Below are 22,590 nucleotides of genomic sequence, written 5' to 3' on the forward strand. Positions count from 1 at the left end.
AAACTCTCTTGAGAACCATTGAGCCTGAATGTCCTTTAAATCTTTCCAAACATATCCTTAAAGTCTCCTCAGAGAGTCCTGGGTTCTAGATCTCCTTTTAAGGTTCTACAGAATCCTCTCCATGACCACGGCATCACTCACATAACTACATAATAATAACTGTGGAGAATTTAGACTTGTATGATGACTTTTAAGGTCCCTAAGGACACTGGAACGTCCACAAAAGTGCCTCCTTGAGGTCTAACAGAATCCAATTCATGACAAAGCCTTTTTTTAACATTACAGTTAATCAAACTCTACCTAAAACACAACTATGTAAACATGAAACTACACGAACTCCAAAAATATGCATAAGTAGAACCTCTTCAAACCACTCACTGTACAAACGTTCGTTTTAGTTAAACCTTCATACAGTGAATGAATCATGTTATTACTCGTGTCTTCAAATCTGCTGCCACCTGCTGGTCAAATTTATACACTACAGTCTTTGACTCTGTAAAAAAAACAAACTTTTCCTGATAAGTTATTGGTCTCATCAACAGCACATGATTTTCACGTATTCATTAATTAATTCAGTATTATTTATGTGTAAAGATAGGTTGTCAGTAATATTTGTGTGTAGTAAGGAGGTCGCTAGAGTGCTAATGCTAATTGCGGACGCTAACCGCTAGCGCTAATCGCGGACGCTAGCTTCACGTTTACTGCCGTTTACTGCCAGTGTTAAATACTAATACTCGTCTTACTGTGTTCACAGTTTCACAAGATTCTCAATAAACTGTATAGAAATGTATTACCTGTGTCCTGGAATTTTTTCGGGAGTGTTTGAACTGACTGGAAGCAAGGGGGCGCTGGTGCCAATACTAGCTGACAAGAGGGTAGCCAGGTCGCCAGTCCGTCACCGGCTAACACACGTTTTAGTAAATGTTGTTCCTATTTAAAGGAAAACACAGAATAAATCACGACACATACGAGTGGACAATATTGGATTAACAGCTAATATTGTGCCTGGTTGTAGTTCATATATGTACATTTTCATTTGATATGTCAAATTGCAAATGTTGAGTTTATTTTGAAACCGGATTACGTCCATTTTTTAAATATACAGTCTATGGTATAAATGAAAAAACTATGGATTCCTCGCAATAATCTGTAATCCCTACTCCTGAGTTCAGTGTAGTCAATACTGACTCAAAATCCTATAGTATGGCTGCCGGTCGACTCAACAAACACAACAAAGAACTGAAGCAAAAGATTTTTTTTAATTCAAAGTGAATCTTGACATAGTACACCATCAATTCATGATTTGACACTCACCAATAAGAGTCACCGAAGAAGGACCCGCTTTTTGTGACAAAGTACATAAGGCTTGGTCACATTGAACTCACTGAGAACCAGAGGGGGAGAAAAAGGAAACGACCGCAAACTGCTAAGACACACTATTACATCCAAATCATCATTTGTTTTCCCCAGTCCTCATATTGTTTTATATTGCACAGTGCAGGTGCTACATGTCAAACTAGTGTAGCAAATTAAGAAACAAATAAAAGTCAAAAAAAAATCACAAAGAAAATCATATCATAAAGCCACACAAATCTACACATATTCAGAACAGTAACTGTTTCAAATTAGCAATCATGTCTACATACTTGTGTCTAAATACTATAAATGTCAACACAAATCACAAAGCTGTGGTTCAAAAAAAAAATCTACCAAAAAACGTGTCTTAGTCGACTTTTAAACTCTTTGTTTTTCAGCCCTGAACCCAAATGAGATGAGCCGTGTTAGGGGAGTGAGTTTTGTGGGGGGGGGGGGGGTTAAAAAGCAGACTCGGGACAAAAAAACCCACAAAACAATTGTATTATTTAAACACTGATAAAAATAGCAAGGACCTAATTCTTCATTATTGCGATTTGTTCAGATGCACTAGTTTTTTAAATGCCCGAAAAAGGCACAGGACTCACCGACAGCTGGTCTTCACGGTGTTGTTTTAGTATTAGTCGAAGATGAAGGGTCCTCAGGTCTGCTTTGTCACTTAAGGCTGCTGGGCTACGTGTGCTTGTTCAGTTTTCTATTTGAGTTTGCTACATCCACACAACCAGGTTTTTATTAGAATTTTGGGTTGTGTATGCTTAGTGTAAACAGGAAGCAGATTTTCTACTCTGCTGATGTTTACTTTATCACAGAGGACCACAAATGATGATCAGTCTGTAGAATCTGTCTTTTCTAAAATGTCCCACACTAGAGGATAATTGGACAGATTTCGGTCACGATTTTATGCCATTTTGAACAGATTATCCAAATTATCCTGCAGCGTGAGGGATTAACAGACGCATCGGAGTCTTCCTGATTTCAAATCATAAGTATGTATGGATGTGAAGACCGTCTCCCGAGCCCGGTGGACGGTAGAGAAAGAGGACAAACGGTATGTGATCTGCAAGATGTATCGCAACCGAACGGAGACAGTTTCGGTGAGATCCCAAATCCCTGGAAATCTGCTCTCTGAAATCGTTTGATTACACACCAAGTGTGTGGTCCTGCGTCTTGACTGGATCGTCGAGCCTGTGCTTTCTCAGGAGAACACTACAAAATCCTCACGTGTGGGGCAGGCTTAAGGTTGACCACTGAGGTATCATTTTAACGGTGCTGTTTTGTTAATAAGAAGCAACTAGATCATAATTTCTGTCAATCCAGTCTGAAATTCTGCCCCTAAATGTCTTAATCAAATGGAAAATAACAATTGTGGTGCATGTTAGAAGGAAAAACAAAGTCATGTGGATGTAGCCTGGTACTGTGTGACTCCAGTGAAGTTAAACACTGAAACCGTGAAGGGTAAAACTGCAGGCAGCTGGGGGTTTATCTGTTCTAACGCGATCAACCCCCTCCCAAAAAATGGCGGGGGGATTTACGGTGCAGGTGCATCACTGATGTGGTGCATATGTTCATCTCATCAAAAGGCGGCGAGCTGAGAAAAAGAACATCGATATGATGAGAGAGGCTGCACAACAACAGGGTTAAAGAATAAAAACGTTAAAATATGAATTACTGTGCCATAACACACGCGCGGACACACACACACAAACGCACACAGTTGTGATTATAACTGCAGACTGCACTCCAAGCTTAACAGTGTACATCCTCTGCTTTGAGGATCGACACAGTAGAATATTCAGACGGATACACAAAATAAAACCCATTACTTAAGCAATATCGCAAAACAACAACAACAGTACGGTGAGAAGATGAGGACGGGGCAGCTTTGGATCTACACACAGTACGATTGAAAGATAAAGCACTTTTTTTTAAAGAAGCCCTGACGAGAAACGCGTGGTAAAAGCTGCATACAGGAACCATCGCCACCTCAATCACACGACCGAGCGTAAAATGCTGCGTAGCCACGAGAAATGCATGAAATATACCAAAAAACACGGGTCAAGAGGTTCACAAATACATTCACGGTGTGAGAATAAAGCTCTGCATTTGCGTAGAATTCAGGCCCCATGTTTCCGAGTACTGCACGGTAAAGCATTCCCTGACGTTTTTTAAGAAAACAAAAAAGAAGGATTGTTTTCAGACCGCATCTTATTTAGACTTTGGGGGGGAGGGGTTTGTGATGTGTAAATCAGGAGCTGATCTGATACTGTTCAGACTGCGAGACGCCGCCCGTATAGCGACTGCTTTGAAGAAAGGCACTAGTTGTACAGTACAGAGAGAAAAACCATACGTCAACGACACACTCATGACCGAATTAGAGTGAACCCAGCCTACATTTGAAATACTGATGCTAAATACACACACACACACACAAACACACACACTTTCAAAAAGCAACAAAATAAAGAAAAAGAAAAAAAACCTCATAACTTCCATTACAGCAGTTTACAATCACTTCAAAACAACAAAGCCAACAATACAGAGGCACTAGCATAATAGGAGTAGCATTCAATATACTCTGTAATCAAAACAAAACCCACTTCTAATCGTATCTAGTCTCCAAAACTACAATACAAGAGAGAGAGAACGCAGGCTAGAATGAGATTAGTCCTCTATAAATTCACAGCTACGAAGTGGCAGATAATCAATACATAGCAGCTTATATTATCTATACATTCCAAATACAATCTGCCAAACATAGCTCAGAAAAATAAAACCTCAACCTCATTGTGTATTTTTGTTTTTTTGATTTTAAAATAGAGATCTCACAATATATTCCAATGTTGATAATCTGCAACAGTATGCTGGAGGTGAAAAGGAGAAATAGTATCGACCATGCTTCAGAAATGATTAATGAACAGTCTTTGGTGCTGATTGTAGTAAAATACCAGTTGATATGCTGACAGGTAAATACGCGACTACACACTGGAAATCAAAAACACACAACCAAAATAATAATAATTATAATATATATATATATATCAAGGCTATACATCCACCCTGAAGGAATGTATCAAAACTGACGACAGGCTTCAATACATGGACACAAAGTTCATCTCACACGAATATTTTAAAAACAATTAAACCAATACACCTCTAACACTCATGAGCCCAGCAACGATACTGTTAGCTGAAAAGGTTATTTCAAAAACACTGACAAGCCGTTAAAACAATCTCATTTATCTTCGCCTATGCCACTCCCAAAAAAAGAAAATCTAAACTGCGTCGACAGCGAGTCTAAATTAAATTCAAACAAAAACAATAAAAACACAGCAACCCAGAGGCTATCTAGATTGTATTGCAGTTACAGTAAACAGTGACAATACTGTTATGAATTAAGTACTATAGTAAATAGAAATCGATTATCAAAATATCAAATCATTCTATATTTACATACAAAAGCTCATTCAGTCAAAGCCCTAAATGTGCAGCCTCTAGTTAAAGAACAAACCATACTCTGAGTCAGGAAGCAAACTAAAGTCCGACATTAGCCAAATATTAAAACATAAAACACACTTAATAATATCCTTATATTAATCAAATAAGCCCATCGTGATCAGAGTCTGTAGGTTAAGTGCTGCAAACCCATTTACATTTACAATCTATAAGCTCCTGAAGTAACGTCATCGTATTTAAGGCACTAGGATTGCGGGCAGCAGCAAGAAGAAAACGAAAAAAAAAGAAGAAAAAAACTGCCCGGAAACAGAAACAGGAGCGTTGGATCCTGGGTAATACGGACCGGGATGGCTTTGACAGACAGATCTGAACGGCGGCTACAAGGCAACAGAGATAAAGGGAAGGGGAGGCCGACTGATCCGACAGCAACAACAACAAGAAGAAAATCATTCTCCAGCCTCTTATTAGATCATTTTTCTCTGCACAAGATTTGAACGTCACATGATAGGAGGTAATGTGCAAAGGACATTCTTAACGAAACACTTCCTCATCATCATCGTTGTCGTCTGTGAATTAATTCTTGTAACGTTCTCTTAATAAAGCTTTGTGGGTTATAATCCATCCCTCTGCTGCATGACGGGATTGCACAGGAAGTCTTTTAGATCAGTTTGATGTGAACCTTCTCATTTTCAGACGCTGTGAATTTGCCATTACATTTTTAAAAATCTTCAGCATTGTGACTCCTCTGTGTTATAGACATATTTACGTCCTCGTCATCATCATCATCATCAGAAGAAGAGTCCATTTTGTGCTCTGCTACTAGCTCTACCTGCCCAAGTCGCAGCCCCGCTCCATTTTCCATTGCCCCTTCTCCCCAGAGGGAACTGCTGCGGCGCCATCCTGGACCTCAGATGTAAGAGAACTGCGGATGGTGGCTGAGCTTGGTGGGGCTCAGAGGGAAGCCGGTGAAGGCAGCCGGGGAGGCCATGTAAGGGTGAGGAGGCGGGAAAACAGGCTTGAACTGGTGCGGGAGGTGGGCGTAGCCATGCTGGTGGATGGTCGGTGACGGGAGGAGCCTGTGTGGGTGGGGAGCGGGGTGCACCGGGTGGTGGGGGTGCGCGCTGATGCCCAGGGTCACCTGGTGAACAATAGTGCCTCCCTGAGGGTGGGAGAGGCCGTAGCTGTGCTGGAGGAGAGGGGGAGGCGGAGGAGGAGGGCGAGAGGACAGGATGGGGTGGGGGTGGTGGGCGGTGGCGAGGGGGCCACCAGGAGGATAGGACAGCAGGGTGTGCGTGGGCAGGCCCTGGGTGTGTGCGTGCGGGCCGGCTGAAGTGTGTGTGGGGCTGCTGTGCGGCAGGTGTGTGAAGGCGTGTGTGTGGACAGTGGGGGGAATGAAGGCGTGTGGTCGCAGCGGCCCATAGTTGCCGTTCCACTCTTTGTTGCTGTGGTTTGAAACGTACGGTTGCACCTGAGAGAGAGAGAAAGATGAAGGATAGGATCAATAACTTATGTCCCAAGTGGGCCTTTTTGTCATAAAAAATTTTTATTTTAAAAATGCATACATTCTTTCGTAATGCAAAAAACTGTCAGAGCTGTCAGAGCTGTCAGACTGTTGAACTGCAGCCGCGGCTGCGGGTCTTTTCAAAATAAGAGCGGCAGCAGCACAGGTGCTTTGCGGGTGCGGCTCTTTTCAAATTAAAATAGCCGCACTCGCAAAGCACCCACTACCACCCCACCCCAAAATAAGTCGATTTTTGGTCGAAATTTCAAGGCTTAAGTCGACCAAGAGTTTCTTTGGTTGATTACAGCCCTAGTGTTTTAATTGTGTAACTTTGTTTTTTGTGTAACGCTGCCTATCTTGTCCAGATCTCCCTTGGTTTTTATTTTGGGATTTACTACTTAATAAAGGTTAATAAATCAATCACTTTTGCTGCCCTAAGTACCGAGTATGTTGTGAAGGCCACTAAAACTGGCAATAAAACAGCCCAGTCTCCTCTTTGTCCTCACCTTGTCCAGAAAAAAACAGGGCAGAGACTCATACTTACCGTTTACGTGCCATACTTGGGCAAAAACATAAATATAAACCAAATTAAGCCATATTCTTGTGAAATAAGTAACCATGAACAAATAAACATGCTGATTCTTTCCCTAAGCTTGTGTCTCCCTTATTTTTGAAGGAAGGATATATGTATGTTAAAAAAAACTGAATTCAACTTCTACCAAAGTCATTTTCTGGTGAGATACTTGTACTTTTACTCAAGTATCCATTTAAGGTACTTCACATTACTGTTAAAAAGTTTGGGCTCACTTAGAAATGTCCTTATTTTTGAAGATAAAATACTTTTTTTCAATGAATATAACATTAAATGATTTAGAAATACACTCTATACATTGTTAATGTGGTAAACGACTATTCTAGCTGCAAACGTCTGGTTTTTGATGGATAATAATAGAGGCCCACTTCCAGTGTTCTAATGGTACAAATTGGTCTAATTGTGTTTGCTAATTGTGTAAGAAGGCTATTGGATGATTAGAAAACCCTTGAAAACCCTTGTGCAATTATGTTAGCACAGCTGAAAACAGTTTTGCTGGTTCATTTTGCAACTCTTTTGATGAATAAAACTGTGACTTTTAATGGAAAACACAAAAATATTGTGTAGGTGACCCCGAACTTTTGAACGGTAGTGTGTGACTCGAATGTTGAACAGAGAAAAGTCAAATGACCAAACTGACCTGTCCAAAGGCCAGAGGGGGCTGGTGCTGTGCTGATGACTTTAGCTGCCGGGACAGGAAGGGGACGGATGGGAGGAGGGGGGCAGAAGAAGGACTGCTCTGTTGTCCTATGAGACTGCAGCGCCCTTTGGACCGGGACCAGGACTCTGAGGCTGGGACAGGGACAAGATGGAAGTGAGTCGTATGGGGGAGGGAAAGGTGATATGTACTGCAGCCACAGATGACAGATCTGAAAGGTTGAAGTGGGTGACGCAGAGCAACAAGTGCAGAGTTTCAAACCACAAAAAAACATGCACTAGGTTTAAACAGAGCTGTATCGACTGACTGCCAAACCGCCGTCTGGATTACAAGGAGTGATGTCATGTACTGAAGGTAAATATTGTTGGGACCATTTGTACTTTTTTGATTACATTCATATTTACTTCACTACATTTCCTTCACTAGAAAAGCACTGTGATTGTTTAATCCAGAACTGTATTACCACCAAACTCTAATACTTTTTTCCTTTGGTCATAAAGTCCATCATAAGAAAATGTCCTTGACTTTTTGAGTCACACTGCTCACAGTCAAACACGTCCAAAAACATAAGCTCCTTGGCACAGGTGGTAAATCTGATACCTTTACTTAAGATGAATCACTTGACCTCTTTTTAAGTTTCAGTCAATTTCATGGAGGTGCCACTTCAGTTCACCATGTGTTCATGGACAGGGAAGATTTACTGATACTCGAGGCCAAAAAATGGATTTACAATGAAATATGTTTCTGGTATTCTTTGGCCAAGATCGTGCCATTTGGAGATTCTACCTAAATTTTATGCAATGGATTTTAACTTTTAAAACATCTTAAAAAAACCTGTTAATATTCATTCTGACATTAACTTGTATTTTATATATATGTTATATGTATATTATTTTACATTATTAGTTTGACTTTTTCCCAATAGGTTTTCTAAGCGGTGACTTCAACTCCTTTTACTTTACTTTTACTCAAGGTGAGGTTTGCCAGGACTATTTGTCAGGCGTCTGTGACGACAGTTAACAGTTAACACGCAAGAAATAACCTGCTTCAGGGAGAAAGGTCTCACCAACAGCTGTAGAGGAATGGAAATGTAACATTTTACGACCATCTAAGCTGTATTTCTGCTGCCATCTAAGCAGTTAATGTCTCTTTCACATTAAAATGAGTAAAGCACAGGATAGACAGTTTCATCCATAAAGATAAAGAAAGAGAAAGAAGAGGTTGTTGGCAAACACAGGACTGACACGTGAGGAGCAAAAGCTGATCCTTGGACTTTGATCTGCATCGGTTTTAAATTCACTCCAGCGTCAATTCAAATGAACTTCTTGTTAGAGAAAGTGGAACTTTCAGATCAGATCAGCGCCCAAAAGCAACTTCTCCTACCATGTCAAGAACCAGTAGAGAAAACACAGCCTCTGACCTAATACTAAATGAAATGCATCCAACTTTCCTCCCACTGCTAGAAACGAGGTGTAGAAAACTAACTAACACTAATCCAATTATTTTGAAGGGTCGTGGGTTAAGAGATTAACAAGAAATCTGAACTTCAGCCAGCATGACTGCTATAGAGAGTTATGGAGAGCTTCCGTAGCAACATTCCTCTCAAGGGAATCTGATTCACTGAGGTTTTGACTAAATCTGGACACGTTTCAGATCTGTACACATATTTTATAGGCAGAATTTATGACTGTAACACTACATGGGACATAGGTGTGGGACGAGTTCAGCTTTCATCCTTGAAGAAAGCTGCTTTCTCTGATAGAGGGAAAGCCATTAGCGACATAACGACAGGAAACGGTAGCATTGCCTGATGTGGATGCATCTCAGTATTAGTCTGCAGTGGCCAGTTCTCTACTGTACTCTTTATCACCTGTTAAAGGCTCTATGACCCACTAGGGGGTAGTTTGGCCCTACTGCTTCCCTATGACCTGCAAAAAGCAAACACCACCAAAGCACGTGACAGAGCACAGGACAAAGCACAGAGGTGGTACATTTACGGCACATTTTCTGGGTGTTAGTGTAGAAAATGATTTGCATAAAAGACTCTTGGTTAGTTGTGTATATATAAATAAAACGACAGTTCAGGTCTTTTGAAGTAGGATTATTATAAGGTACAGACACAGCACTGGATGTGTACCCTGCACCAGGAACCATTGTCTTTGAAAGCGAGCCTTTATATCTCAGGCTGGCATACTTAAAAAGATTGTGAACCATCCCTTTACATTTCAACATAAAGGTTAATCAGTGCACATGTATCAGAATGAGAGGTTGTTCAGACCTGTTCTTTGGACACGGTCCTGGGTCCCCTGTCTGTTGTTGTTCTGCACCCTCATCGGTGGAACCACCATTGTCCTGACGCCACGGGGACTCCTGCCTTGCACTGCAGGGGAAGGCAGCGTGGCAACCATGGAAGCCAAAGGCGGGTGGTGGTTGTTGTGGTTGCTGTTGTCAAGGTAACGGTAGTGGCCGTTGCCGTGCGGGGAGGTCGATGTGTCAGATGTGGGGGAACCTTCCACTGTGTCACAACCACTCTCGTGTCCGTCATCCTCAGACATGCTGAGAACAAAAGGGAAGAAAACATGAAGCGAACTTGAGACTGGAGTGTCTTCATTTGGACATGAGATATAACAGTACATACCTGTTGGGTCTCTTGCATGGAGAGACAGAAGGGCTGGAGTTAAGTGAGTTAGAGGCAAAAGAGTTGGTGCTGAGGCTGCTGTCAGGGCTGCTGAGGGAACACACTCTCTCCATAGACACGCTGGTGTTTCTGCACGCCTCACACACACACTCCTCTTTGCACCTACGAACAGAATAATGCAGGTTTAACTGGCTTTAGAGTACAGGAATATAAAAAATAGGCCAATTCTGGAATGAGGTTACATCACTTTGCAGATATTCTCTCTGACCTGTGTGACACTACCTAACTAAAGGCTGGTTCAGCTACTGTAAAGTGGTGTATATATAGCTAACATAATCAACATAAATTGTCTTTGGTGTGACTCACCCACTCAGACGGCACCTCTGGGGGTCTTCATCCTCTTCCTCTCCATCGGTGAGTTCACTGCGAATGCTGACTACACTGTGAGCCGGACTCGGCGTGTCTCCCATCAGGACGGCCACGTCTCGCTGCTGTTGACTGGACAGGTCCAGCTGTCCGTTACTGTTTGGGACCTCCTCTCTGAAGCAGCTCACTTCCTCTTCTGCGTCTGCGTCCTCCTCCTCCTCAACTTCCACGTGCCTGGTTTCCACCGGAGGCACCCTCTGAGGCTGCTCCCTTCGTGGCGCCGCCTGTCCAACAACAGCAGCCATCTTGGGCGTGCGACACCCCGATACGTGGATGTTGCTCGAGTGGGACACATTCCTATAAACAAGAGATTACACATTAGTCGTATGTGGAATAACTATAAACATATAGATGTTTAAACTTAGATGCAGCAGCTCACCTGTTGTGACTGTGTCTGTTCCGTGTACTGGCCGGCTGGGGCCACACTACGTGAGCTATTCCGATGTTGATTGGCTGGTGGGCAGAGAGGGCCGACATCTGATTGGTCAGGAGAGGCTGCTGAATGACTGAACTGTAGTGGTTGCTGTGGGGATGCAATTTCCTGTAAAAAGATGCATAGAAAAGTACAAAGGTGTGAGAGAAGAATTTAGGTCATTTTAGCCTACATATGGATAAGAAACCACGTTTGTTGACAAGGTTGACAGTTTTAACAGTAGTTCTTCTCTTACACTACTGCTTATTGATTCTATACTTTGCACTTTTATCAGTTGTTTACCATGACATACCACAACGACCACCTGACCAACGCTTTAATCATTAACCCGTGTCTGTGTAACGTAGTTAACTGTGCTTGGGCTCAAGGCCTACAGCACACATGACATAACTGACACAACAACACATGAACTATGAGCTGCACGTCCACCGTCTGTACTCTATGTGATGGGACTATCACTAAATGTTACCGACAGACTGATTGTTGCGTGTCTTTGCCTTGACACTCAGGTGATGTGCTGCACACAGTGGTGTGGTCAGCGTAGACTCTAGTGACCTATGAACACACACTGGAACATTTAGTTCTCTTCATCGTCATCACTGACAGCAGGGTGTGTGCGTGTGTGTGAGACATCTTTTTGAGGACATTTGGCTGGTTCTCACAAATGAAAAGGCTTCTCCAGGGTTAAGATTAAAATGTGTAAAGATTAGAGTTTTTGGATTTTGGTGTCCATTCCTGTTTTTTGTTAATCTGGCATTCATTATATCATGCTTACATTTATGATAGAAGGATAACAACTGGAGCTGAGACAATTACTCGATTATAAATCGATTACTAAATTAATCGTCAACTATTTTGATAATTGATAATCGTTTTGAAGCTTTTTTTGTTATTAAAACAAGATTTCTGATCGTTTCAGCTTCTTAAATGTGAATATTTTATTTGTTTCTCTGCGCCACATAAAGAAATCATTAAAACTGAATCATTTTGGACAAAACAAGACATTCGAGAACATCATTCACAGGTTTGACAAACACTGATCAACGTTCTTTAACATTTTCTGACATTTTGTATGTAAGTATGTATACACACCGAATGCAAAATTTTTCACCAATGGAAAGCTTGAAATAGCGAATTCCCCAGACTTATGATGGTATGACTCATAGTTTGGTGACTCACCCCCAGTCGCTGATTCTTTGTGGGCCAGCTGTGGTGTCATTGGTTAAGGAGGATGGAGGTGGTGGAGGAGGGTGAGAGGGAGGAGGACCAACTGGAGTCATCTGCTGCCAGGCTGCCGGGACAAGCAGCTGCTGCGCCCGGCTTGACCAGGCCTGCTGCAGGGACTGAGGAGGGAAAATGGTGGATAAGGTTAGAAACTGTGAAATAAATGGAACCTTTTGTCTCTCTCTCTGTGCATTTCTATGCGTCTTACCTGAGCTATCACAGCAGGCCTCACTGGTAGGGGTTGTATGGGAGGGGCCTGAGTTACCATGGGAACAGTATACCCCCCTGGTTGATTAAGGTTACCTTTAAAAAAAAAAGATGTATAAAACACATTTATAATGCTGGAAAAGGCCACGAGTGGATTTTATATTATCTCAGTGAACACTATAACACGACTGATTTACAATTAAGACACTTCATGGAACATTAAAACATTTTATATCGATGAAAGTGCAGTCTGACCTTGCATGGTGGGAGGACACAGAAGTAGGGCAGGTGGGAACGAGTCACTGCACCCAAACTGACCATTGCCAGTTGTTAGAGTAATCCCTGGGTGCAACACTGAAGGGGCTGACTGGGTTAGAGCCTGTATTAGAAAAGAGTACAAATGGAGAAAGACAGGGAGAAGAAATAACAGTTGACAGGTTATAAAATCATCGGACCAAAACAGCACAGCACAAATAACAAGACATTTATTTCGACATGGTGTGTTATAGCATCTACTCCCCAGAGGAGGGCAGCATTACTCATTTGTCTGTATAGAAAAGGTTTACAGAAATTAACATACATTAAGTTCTCTGTCCTGAAAAAAGGAAAAACATAGTGTCACAGAGAGATAACATGGAGTGACATAACTGCAAATTTAAATAGTCATGCCACTGACGTGTGTGGTGACATTTCCTAAGCTCACTGGCATCGCTGAGGTTAAAATAAGGCTGCGGCTTATAACACAAGGCTGTGTTGTATTACAACACTGAAGTAAAAGTCCTTGGGCTTAAACAACTGGCTAGACTCCAGTGTCTGACCTGAGTGTGGACTGGTATGTTGCTGTAGCCCAGAGGGAGGCCAGTGGAGGCAGTGGGGGCCACGGGAGGTCTTGAGAAATGAATGGTGTTCTGGTTGAGAGCGTCAAAAATTGCATTGGTGGGGCCGCCGTGGCACATGTCCATGATGCGGAAAGACGACTGCACACTGTAGGAGAGAGGGTTGTCAGTGAGCGAGGAAGACATTTCATTGACATGTTCATACTCTGTCTAATCTAAGCTATAGTCTGTAGGTATGGGGAAGCTAGAAATAGCAGGTGATGCTTTGTAAAAAGAAAAAAAAAACAGTGATGCATCCCTAACCCCTCAATTAAGCCCTCTTATTAAAGCTCTGTCTAAAAAAACAGTTGGTACATTTCTATGTGCAGCTAAATCGAGCTAAATTGTAGCTTTACTATGCCATTTAACTGGAAAACTGCCATTGGCCCACTATATAAGCACTAGCAAGGAATAGATTTAATGACTGAAATGTGTCTGTCTCCACTATGCTTAACACCTTCTTTCACCTTGTCAGTGTATATTAGGCAGTTTCTAGACAAAAGTCTTTCTACCATCCTGTACTGGATTATTTACATGTATTAGCGACTGATGGGAACAGTGGAGTACACACAGATCCCCCAAGGCTAGCTCTAGTCTGACCAAATGTATACATGCAGTTGTAATCCGACTATAAGTATCATTTAAGTTTACATATGTTTTTAAAGTCTAGTGACTTGGATTAACACCCCCCCCCCCCCCTTTGTTAATATGATGTTACCATACAGGGTTCAATTCTTATACTGTAGTTAAAAGGCCTGGCTGGATGTTTTCTTCCATTATTGTATGACTTCATCTCTAACTTCAACCTATTATCTCTGAGTGGATACTGCTCGTTTACAGCAAGTTGAGGCATACACCACGAAAGCAGATAGGCAGGTCATTAAATGACAGAAAGGCATGTCTGCCAATCATTAAGTGTGCTACAGACACCGACTGTTGTTTTGACATACCCAAACTTTAAGTATAACAACTTTATCCCTTTCATTTGTGACTAGAGAAAATGCGGAAGAGGAAACTTACTGGTTACTATGTGGATAGTCGAGCAGATGAGTCATAGTGAGGAAGGGGTGATTGAGGACACTGGAGGGAACGGTTCTGTTCTCAGCATCGATCAGCAGCATGCTCTTCAGCAGAGACACAAACTCCCTCCTGTCTAACTTCTCTGCTTGCATGTCACCGTTATCAGGACTCAGGACCAAGTTTACCTGATGGATGGACACAGTGAGGAACGTGGAGAGAATAAGAAACTACGTATGTTAACCACACAAGACAACACCAACGCTGCCTTTAGAAATTCTCAAAAACAACATTGGCGCCATCATACTCACATGTGCTATGTCATCCAGACAGCTGAAGATGTATTTTCTGGCCTCTTTGGATTTAAGTCTGGTCTCTTTCTCGTGCTCTTCTGTCGTCTGGAGGAAGAAGTGTGTGTTAGTGTTAAGATAAAAACAATTTCAGCTATGTTGGGGGAGTATGGGGAGAAAAACCATAAAAACACATTTCAGGATTTAAGTCAGTTGGAACAAACCTATGTTTGTATATTGTCAAAGTATTGGCAGTTTTCAGGTTTTTGCTGAGAAGTGCATGTACAGATAAATATTAGACTCACGGTCATTTATTATTTATTTGGGGCCCTGGTATGTAGTCTAAACACAGTTTCACATTTCCCTGAGCTGTGTTTAGGTGTGCAGGCTTTGTCCTGTTTGAAAAAGCTTACACAGCCATTTCCCTGTTGTGAACACACTCCCTCTTCATACTTTCTTACTGCAAAGCTGTGAGATAAATCACTTTTGCGCTGTTCACATCGAATCAAACCACAGTGCTTCTGCATCTCCATTATAACCACCACCAGCAAAAGTGACAATCACTTAAGTAGGTCTACAGCACATTTGGCACGTTTTATGTGATTGTTTGAGTTGTGTGCACTTACTTTTAGTCTCCAGGAGGCATAGGGAGAATCTGACTCTTTGGTGAAGAAACGAGAGGTCTTGGTCCCCTTGCTGAGCAGATGCTCTGCAGGCAGGCCCTGAGTCTGAGAGATGTACCGGATCTGGAAACAGAGGAAGAGAAAGAAGCAGGGAGAGGAGGAAAAGATGAATTATGTTGTTGTGGAAAGGAAGGAATGTGGAAGGACAAACATTTCAGAATGGGCAAGAAAAGTGGGGATAAAAAGACAAGACAATGGCAGACATCACAACCATTCAGATGAAAATACAGCCGTACAAAAACACGGCCACTTCAAAAAAGCTTTGATAAGAAAATCACTGTTGCAGTGTGTCTTTGGAGATGAGCTGCATGAACACGCAGGCTATCAAATCTATACAATGGGAAAGAAATTGATTCAAGCAGATGTCCATCTCTTGGTTTTGCTTTACTTTTGATGAAGTCGGGAACAGATAATAACAGAAAATATAAGGTTAGTTGGTTGCTTGATTGGAGACTTGTCTCCAGCTTTACTGTCGGTACACTTCAGATCATCATCAGCATCTTTGGGTTTGAAATAGTTCATACTATCAAGGAATTAAACAATATAAAAGTGTTAATTTCCTTGTCAAGTTGAAGAAAACCTATAATGGACAGAAGGAAATAGCATCAACTGACTGAGAGACCAGTGGTTAAATGGCAGTGCAGGACTATTTTTGAAAATGATGCACAACATTAAACCTGGATTTGGGCCAGCCACTGTAAGTTGTCCGTCATCTAATACGGCATGTGAAATGTCTGCACTTCAACCTTTACGGCTCTGCCAAACTGACATAGTCAGAGAGCTTCACAGGCCCAAGGCATTCGCAGCAAATCAACCAAACACACAGAGAGGGGAATCAGAGGTCATTAACATCAGTCAGCACATTTTAAACTAGAGAGCAAGAGAATAAGTGATGAGACAATATACAATTTTATCCTGGCATTTAAAGCCATTTTAAGAAGTACAATAGTTCTAATATTGTAGGTCAGAATATTCCTGACAACAAAATTGCAGAATGTTCCATGTCTAATTATTACTACAATGCGTCACGCCCCGACTCTGTTCTCATTGACTCTAAGAATAATAATGATTGCATTCATTAAAGCTCTCCCAAAACAGAACATTAATTTATGTGAACTATAGCAATTATCAAAATTGATACCAACTACTGAGCTAACAAACAAATACATACTTGTATTTCCTTTTGGAGAGCGACCAAAATGTCCTAACCTCCTCACAAGGACACACATCCCGTGTCATGTACTAGAATTTCAGAGGAAATGGCCTCAAGACACGGGACTTTACACGAGTAAATGTGAACCTGACCTGGACAAGGAGGACCCTCAAGTCTTCAATTTCCTTATTAGGACTGAAGGTTCAGATTAAACTGCCTCAATCTATAATGGAAATCGCGTGACTACAGTCTGCATCAGTGAAGACACAACAGAGGGGTCGGCTGTGAATGATTTCAGTGTTCACGTTCAATCAATCCATCCATCCATCAGTCAAAGAAGCAAGCAGAGCCACATTCTCTCTCTCTCTCTCTCACACACAAACGCAGACATAACTCAAAACCTCGTCAAGGCACTGATGTTTTGCACATTTATTTGTTTTCAGAACTACAACATGCAAATTCATGGCTCAGTTGGACTGATTTTCTCCCCATAAATGTCTTTATTTTATACTAGTTTTGTTTTTGTCACTGGTTTATTTCTTTGAAGATGATCCTTTTATAATTTCCCAGAGTTCCCTAGAGTTCAATCCCTTGTTGCGATTACTCCTCACAGTGATATTCAAGGCATTCCACTCCAAAAAATAGTTTAGTGTGTGTACATGTGTACAGGGCACAAGAGCACACGTGCACGTCTATGGCCCAGAACAAACAGTGACTAGCCAGAACCTGCTGATGGTGCACTGAATGCTCACCACAGTGTGTGTGTGTGTGTGTACACATGGCTACCATCGGGCTTATGTTTATAAATACATTTTGCTGTGTAGAGTGGAACTGTAGTGAGCCTTAGTACAGCACTGTATGCTTGTGGGGGGGGGGGGATCAATGTGCATGGGAGAGAGAGAGAGAGATTGTGTGTGTGTGTGTGTGTCTGGCGACACAACAGAGCGACGCTCTATCAGCCACAATCTGTGACTGATGATGAGTCAATCTGCAAGCTGCTGCTGGATGCATGAGTGACACACTGTCAAACCTCACCCACCCTTTACAAAAACAGACGCACGCACAGGCATTCGACAAAGCCTCTCACTGTTCAAGGCATCAACTTTTGAATCCTGATAAATGAGTATGTTTAGAACAAGTTTTGCAGGTGCAGTGAATATCATCATTTATCTGACCTGATAATACAATGCTCATTTATCCACATGTATCCGTGGTGGATTTGATAATACTCTTCAAAGATATGTCATGAAGCAACTACAGTTATCCTGCACTGGTCTGTGAATGAGACGAGGGTCTTTTCCCATGCTCCCTTCTCCCTCACCAGGGGACTCTAGTCCCAGAAGTTTAGCTCAAACTGCACAACCTTGTGGGAACATAATCGCACGTTGCCAACAACAATTTCCTGACTTGGTCGCCCCAGATTAGTATTAAGTGGATTTATACAAACTACATGCAGCGATCGAGCAAGAGATCAGGGAGCAACAACAAATCAAGGCTTAGCTGTTCCGTATATTGAAAGTACTGTTGAGTTCTGGATACTTCTGTGATGCGGTAGACCTCAGGTTTTAATGATTTTAATCTTAGAAAAATATTAATTTCCTCTTGTTTACGTTGTCTTTTCTTGAGTAAATATATCTGCTTTCCTGTCCTTTGGCAAATCGGTGTATAAATGTCCTTCTATTTTTGTTGGAATAACCGAGTGAGGACACAGTGGCCAGACCTCACAAATTCATGGTCAAGTTTAGAAGCCAAGTCATAATTTTGTCAAACGGTTTAAGGATGAAATTAGATTTTAATATTTTGATTTTCATGTGTTTTGTCCCGTCTCTAATGGATGTCTTACTTAAGACAGAAGTGTGAGTATTTGTTGGGGGTGTGTAATAAATATTTGTCTGTAATTCTTGTGTGTTTGAGTGAGTGAGAGGAATCTCACCTGGTCATATTCCAGTGCTCCGGGGTAGAGAGGCCAACCCAAGAAGAGCTCAGCTATCACACAGCCCAGTGACCACATGTCTATGGCCTCGCAAAATGGCAGGCCCAAAATAATCTCTGGAGCCCTGCAGAAAGAAAAGAAAAGAAAGGGAGAAAAGGTTATGCCTGGATCTGGTTGGTCATCATTGCAGCATCAAAAAACAAAAGTCACGCCGTCACAGCCCACTGGAAAATGTGATTTGGGATGCAGTTTTTCCAGGAGGAGCTCGAAAAGAAAGTTTTGCGGCTGGAAACTTAAGGTTGTATCACTTTGTAAACCATTCATGAAAGTCCGTCGTGGCACACATTGTTAGAAATACTTGGATTTTAGTGACAAACGAGGCAGCAGCTACACCAACAGCTCCTATGTCCCTGAACACAAATTCAGATTCTCCCTAAGGACACTGGTGTGGGAGAACGAGTGGTTTACACAGACTTCTATTTCAAGCCAAAAAAGGCAGTCCAACAGCAAAATGAAGTGGCAAACATATTCTAAGGACACCGTAGACTTGGGGTCATGTATATTACATGAGCATAGCCTTTTGGCAAATGGCAACAATCAGTTCTTCCTTGATTAAATGTGCTAGGTTCAGTCAGCACTGACCACGCTTCAAAAAAACCATTAATTATATCTGCGAGAAATGCGGATATTATGTAATCGGTCTCGCGCTTTTCGCCTGTATCTTCCAAAGTATTGCAGGTATTGGCTTCAAATTTTGCATGGGCATCACATACCACCTGAGAATTATCCCTATCTTTGTAGCTTTATTATTAATTAGCAAATTAATTAATTTATTATGCTAAAAACACATTTTCGGCTTTATCTTCCAGACTGATGGAGATATTGCCTTCAAATTTTGTACAATGATTCATGTACTATTCAACTACCTACAAGTACAATCATTATTACTTTGGCTATGATTGGTAATAGTTACATAATAAGTTAACTGGTTAACTTATTAGTGAACACAGAAAAAATAGTTAAGGCATTTTTTCTTTATTATTGAGCTCATTTGGACACATTGAGGATATTATGGGTTTATTTAGCACTTATTCATAATATTTATTACATTATAATATACATTTATTAATTATCATATAAAAAATAGTTAAGCCTCCATTTCTTTATTAATGCATTGAATGGAAAGTTTGAACATATTGTATGCTTTTTCATGAAATTTAATAAACAGTGTATGCTTTTTCATGAAATTTGGACACTGAAGATATGGCAGGTGTGGTTAGCATTTTAATATTCATAATATTTAACAAGGTATAATAGGTTAACTAGTTTTATTAAAAACTAGAGAGAAATTTATGAGTTCAGGTATTCTGTGTTCAATATCGAGTTTATATGGATACTTTGAACATGTATAAAGTGTAGTCAGCATTATATCATAATATTTAACAGTTATTTTCTTGAATTCATTAATAATTAATTAAAACGGTTAGTGGCAGGTGCGAGTGCGTATACTTTGGGTATATTGGAAAGTTGAGGATTGGACAAGTTCGCGGATATACCCCTTGCTGTCGGCCCCCGACAGCGTAGGCTAGTTATCAATTTAAACAGGCTTAAAAACCTATTCTCAAGAAACTGGATTGAGGAATGGTGTAATAGACAGTTACGTGACAAATCTATGTCATCTATGTGTGGGCAACACACTGGTTTAATCAACAACTTACTCCTGGATCTCAAACCGAATACCCAAATGCATACAGGGTTAGAGCAACAAATGAATGAATCTTTTTCCAAAGTGGGCCTGTGCCACCTATGCAGTTCAGAGGATTGCTAATCCTACATCAGTATTGTAACAATAGGCTATTAGGCCTGGACACAGCAGCTGAGCAACAGAGCTGCAAATAGCAACCACTCCTGTGATGACCGCGAGGGAAATGGCTGTTGCCAGGCAACAAATGGACACAAGACATCAAATGTAACATGTGAATATGATAAACGAGGGCCATTACTCATTGCTCTATGTGTTTATGACTGTGAACCGATGCGTGACTATATGTGCAAATGTTATGTCTATTGATTTAACAGCACTGGCTATGTTTTCTGTCGTCCTTGGCCTAGGGGAGGAAATTACACTCTGCCATTTCCTATTGCTCCTTTGAGAGGAAGAAGACATGTTATGAAATGCCACAAAAGAGCAGTGAGGCCAACTTCCGTGAACATTTACAAAACATTCCTGCAAAGCGGAAACGCCAATTGTGCTGTAGTTTTAAACGCTACCACCACCAATCAGCATGGATTGCTCCGAGACAAAGATGCCAAACTTTGCTGGGGCACAAAGAAAATATGTAGAAACTACTATAAGTGTTAAACCAGGAAATTAAAATTCACACTCTATACTCATATGCAAATGAGGACAATATAAGATATTACAACTATATCAATCTACTTGCTCATTTGCAGATAAGAGAAAGACGAAACTCTAAATAAAGACAAAAAAAACAAAAGCTTGAAAATTAAAGGCAAATTGGGAAACCGCTCACACGGAGACAAAAGAAACATAAATGGGGAAGTTCTAGTTTTAACTGTAAAAGTGTCTGGTTTTCAGAACTGCTCATTTGTGTGTCTGTTGTCTGAAACTTGGAATGCTGCTGTCCTTGCCAGGTTTTACTTTTTAAAAAAGTGCTGACCTCTTGTGGTTACATAAAAGTTACATAAATAAATTAATAAAAACCAGTTATGTCCCCCAGCTGTATATCCAGTGTATAGCGGACCAGTGTTCTATTGCAAATAAACATGTTCTCAAACAGTCCAGGGGAAGGGGGGAATATAGTGGGACAAAGAAAAAGAGAACTGTGTGCGTTTGCCAGTAAAGCAGTAACCCACAAACAGAGTCATTAAAATCTGCAGCAATGGCCCCAGGTTTTCAGAGACGTAACAGCTCATCACATAACACACACCTAACACCTGCACACACATGCACCATAGGTGTTTGGCAGCTGGACCAGGATCTAGAAGTAACCAGCTACAATAGAGGGCAGCAGACTCTAAGGCAACATGGCACAGCAACGGAAACATGGCAGGCGGAAAAGTGCATTTGTTAAACACGATGAGACAGGACTCATCATGCGTTTACGAAGCTGATCCACGGGTGATCGCATATCCAACCTGCACCAATAACGGCTTAATGTTGGAAGAGCGGATCAAGTTACATGAGCATGAACAAGCATGTGCAGTTAAACACTGAAATGTCACACACACACACGCAAAGCAAATTCCAAGTCTCCATTTATACGGTTACTCTTTAAAACTATGACCTCTGTTTGATCTCTGAACTGATTTCAGCCCAAGGTCTGTCAATAACTGAAAACATTGGGAATCCCCCACAGGGAGTGGGCACCAAATTAATTCAATTAAAGCTGAAAGATGACAGGAAATGATGTGATCAGTATCATTCAGGACAAACTTTATCCCCGAGTATACAAAAAGTAGCATCATCTACCTTCTTCACTATCATCAGCCTTTGTGCAAATAAGATTTGCTGAAACAACAAGCAAAGAAAAGGAAAGCCTAGCAGGGACAACACCACTGAAAAAAGACGTTTCCAACACTGAATTCAGGTCATAACAGCAGGTCTGAGCTTTGTTTTTCTATGGAAACACACAGAAAGAGTGAATCTCCTCCTCAGGATCCGACTGCTGTTCCTTCTCGATGAACAAATATGCACACGTGGTACAGTGAGGCAACTGGGTACTCATGTAAAAGAACACCTGTTGAATGGGGAAAAAAAATGGGAAAAAAATCACACTGCAAGTGGATGCAGGTTGACACAAGCTGCTGAAATCTGTAAGCATGCTAAGATGATAGCCACCCTTCCTGCCACCTGAGCTGTGGAGCTGAATTATTCACATAGACCAGTGCTCCATTTTCACTGTGGGAGGCAGCTTTACGTCACCAGCACCCACAGGACAGAGCAGTCACCTAACCAGGCCCTGCTTTGTCACGCTGCCATGGCAACAACACATCAGAGCATGACAAGCAATGAATGGCTCCTGACAGAGCCATAGATAGCGATCAAGTTCACGGTACCACTTCATAGTGTTTTCTGTTTAAGCACAAAAACTCTCCAAGTGACTAGGCAA

At 41.4% G+C, this 22,590-nt stretch overlaps 1 protein-coding gene across 1 annotated transcript in view; it reads right to left on the minus strand.

The window, feature by feature from the left end:
* Positions 1-1,250: 1,250 nt before the first annotated feature.
* LOC310930548 (homeodomain-interacting protein kinase 3-like) overlaps positions 1,251-22,590 on the minus strand; it is a 34,553-nt gene continuing 13,213 nt past the window's right edge. The window contains exons 5-18 of the mRNA XM_083893574.1: positions 18,458-18,581; positions 15,315-15,434; positions 14,710-14,796; positions 14,402-14,586; positions 13,325-13,490; positions 12,762-12,885; positions 12,508-12,602; positions 12,255-12,418; positions 11,022-11,183; positions 10,583-10,939; positions 10,217-10,378; positions 9,857-10,134; positions 7,561-7,712; positions 1,251-6,295 (exon numbers count right to left, since the gene is read on the minus strand). Of these exons, the coding sequence (XP_083749700.1) occupies positions 5,735-6,295; positions 7,561-7,712; positions 9,857-10,134; positions 10,217-10,378; positions 10,583-10,939; positions 11,022-11,183; positions 12,255-12,418; positions 12,508-12,602; positions 12,762-12,885; positions 13,325-13,490; positions 14,402-14,586; positions 14,710-14,796; positions 15,315-15,434; positions 18,458-18,581 (2,737 nt within the window). The 3' untranslated portion in view covers positions 1,251-5,734. The remainder of the gene's footprint in view (positions 6,296-7,560; positions 7,713-9,856; positions 10,135-10,216; positions 10,379-10,582; positions 10,940-11,021; positions 11,184-12,254; positions 12,419-12,507; positions 12,603-12,761; positions 12,886-13,324; positions 13,491-14,401; positions 14,587-14,709; positions 14,797-15,314; positions 15,435-18,457; positions 18,582-22,590) is intronic.

Source organism: Microchirus variegatus (genome assembly GCF_963457635.1).
Source record: "Microchirus variegatus genome assembly, chromosome: 8".
In the NCBI taxonomy this organism is placed as follows: domain Eukaryota; kingdom Metazoa; phylum Chordata; class Actinopteri; order Pleuronectiformes; family Soleidae; genus Microchirus; species Microchirus variegatus.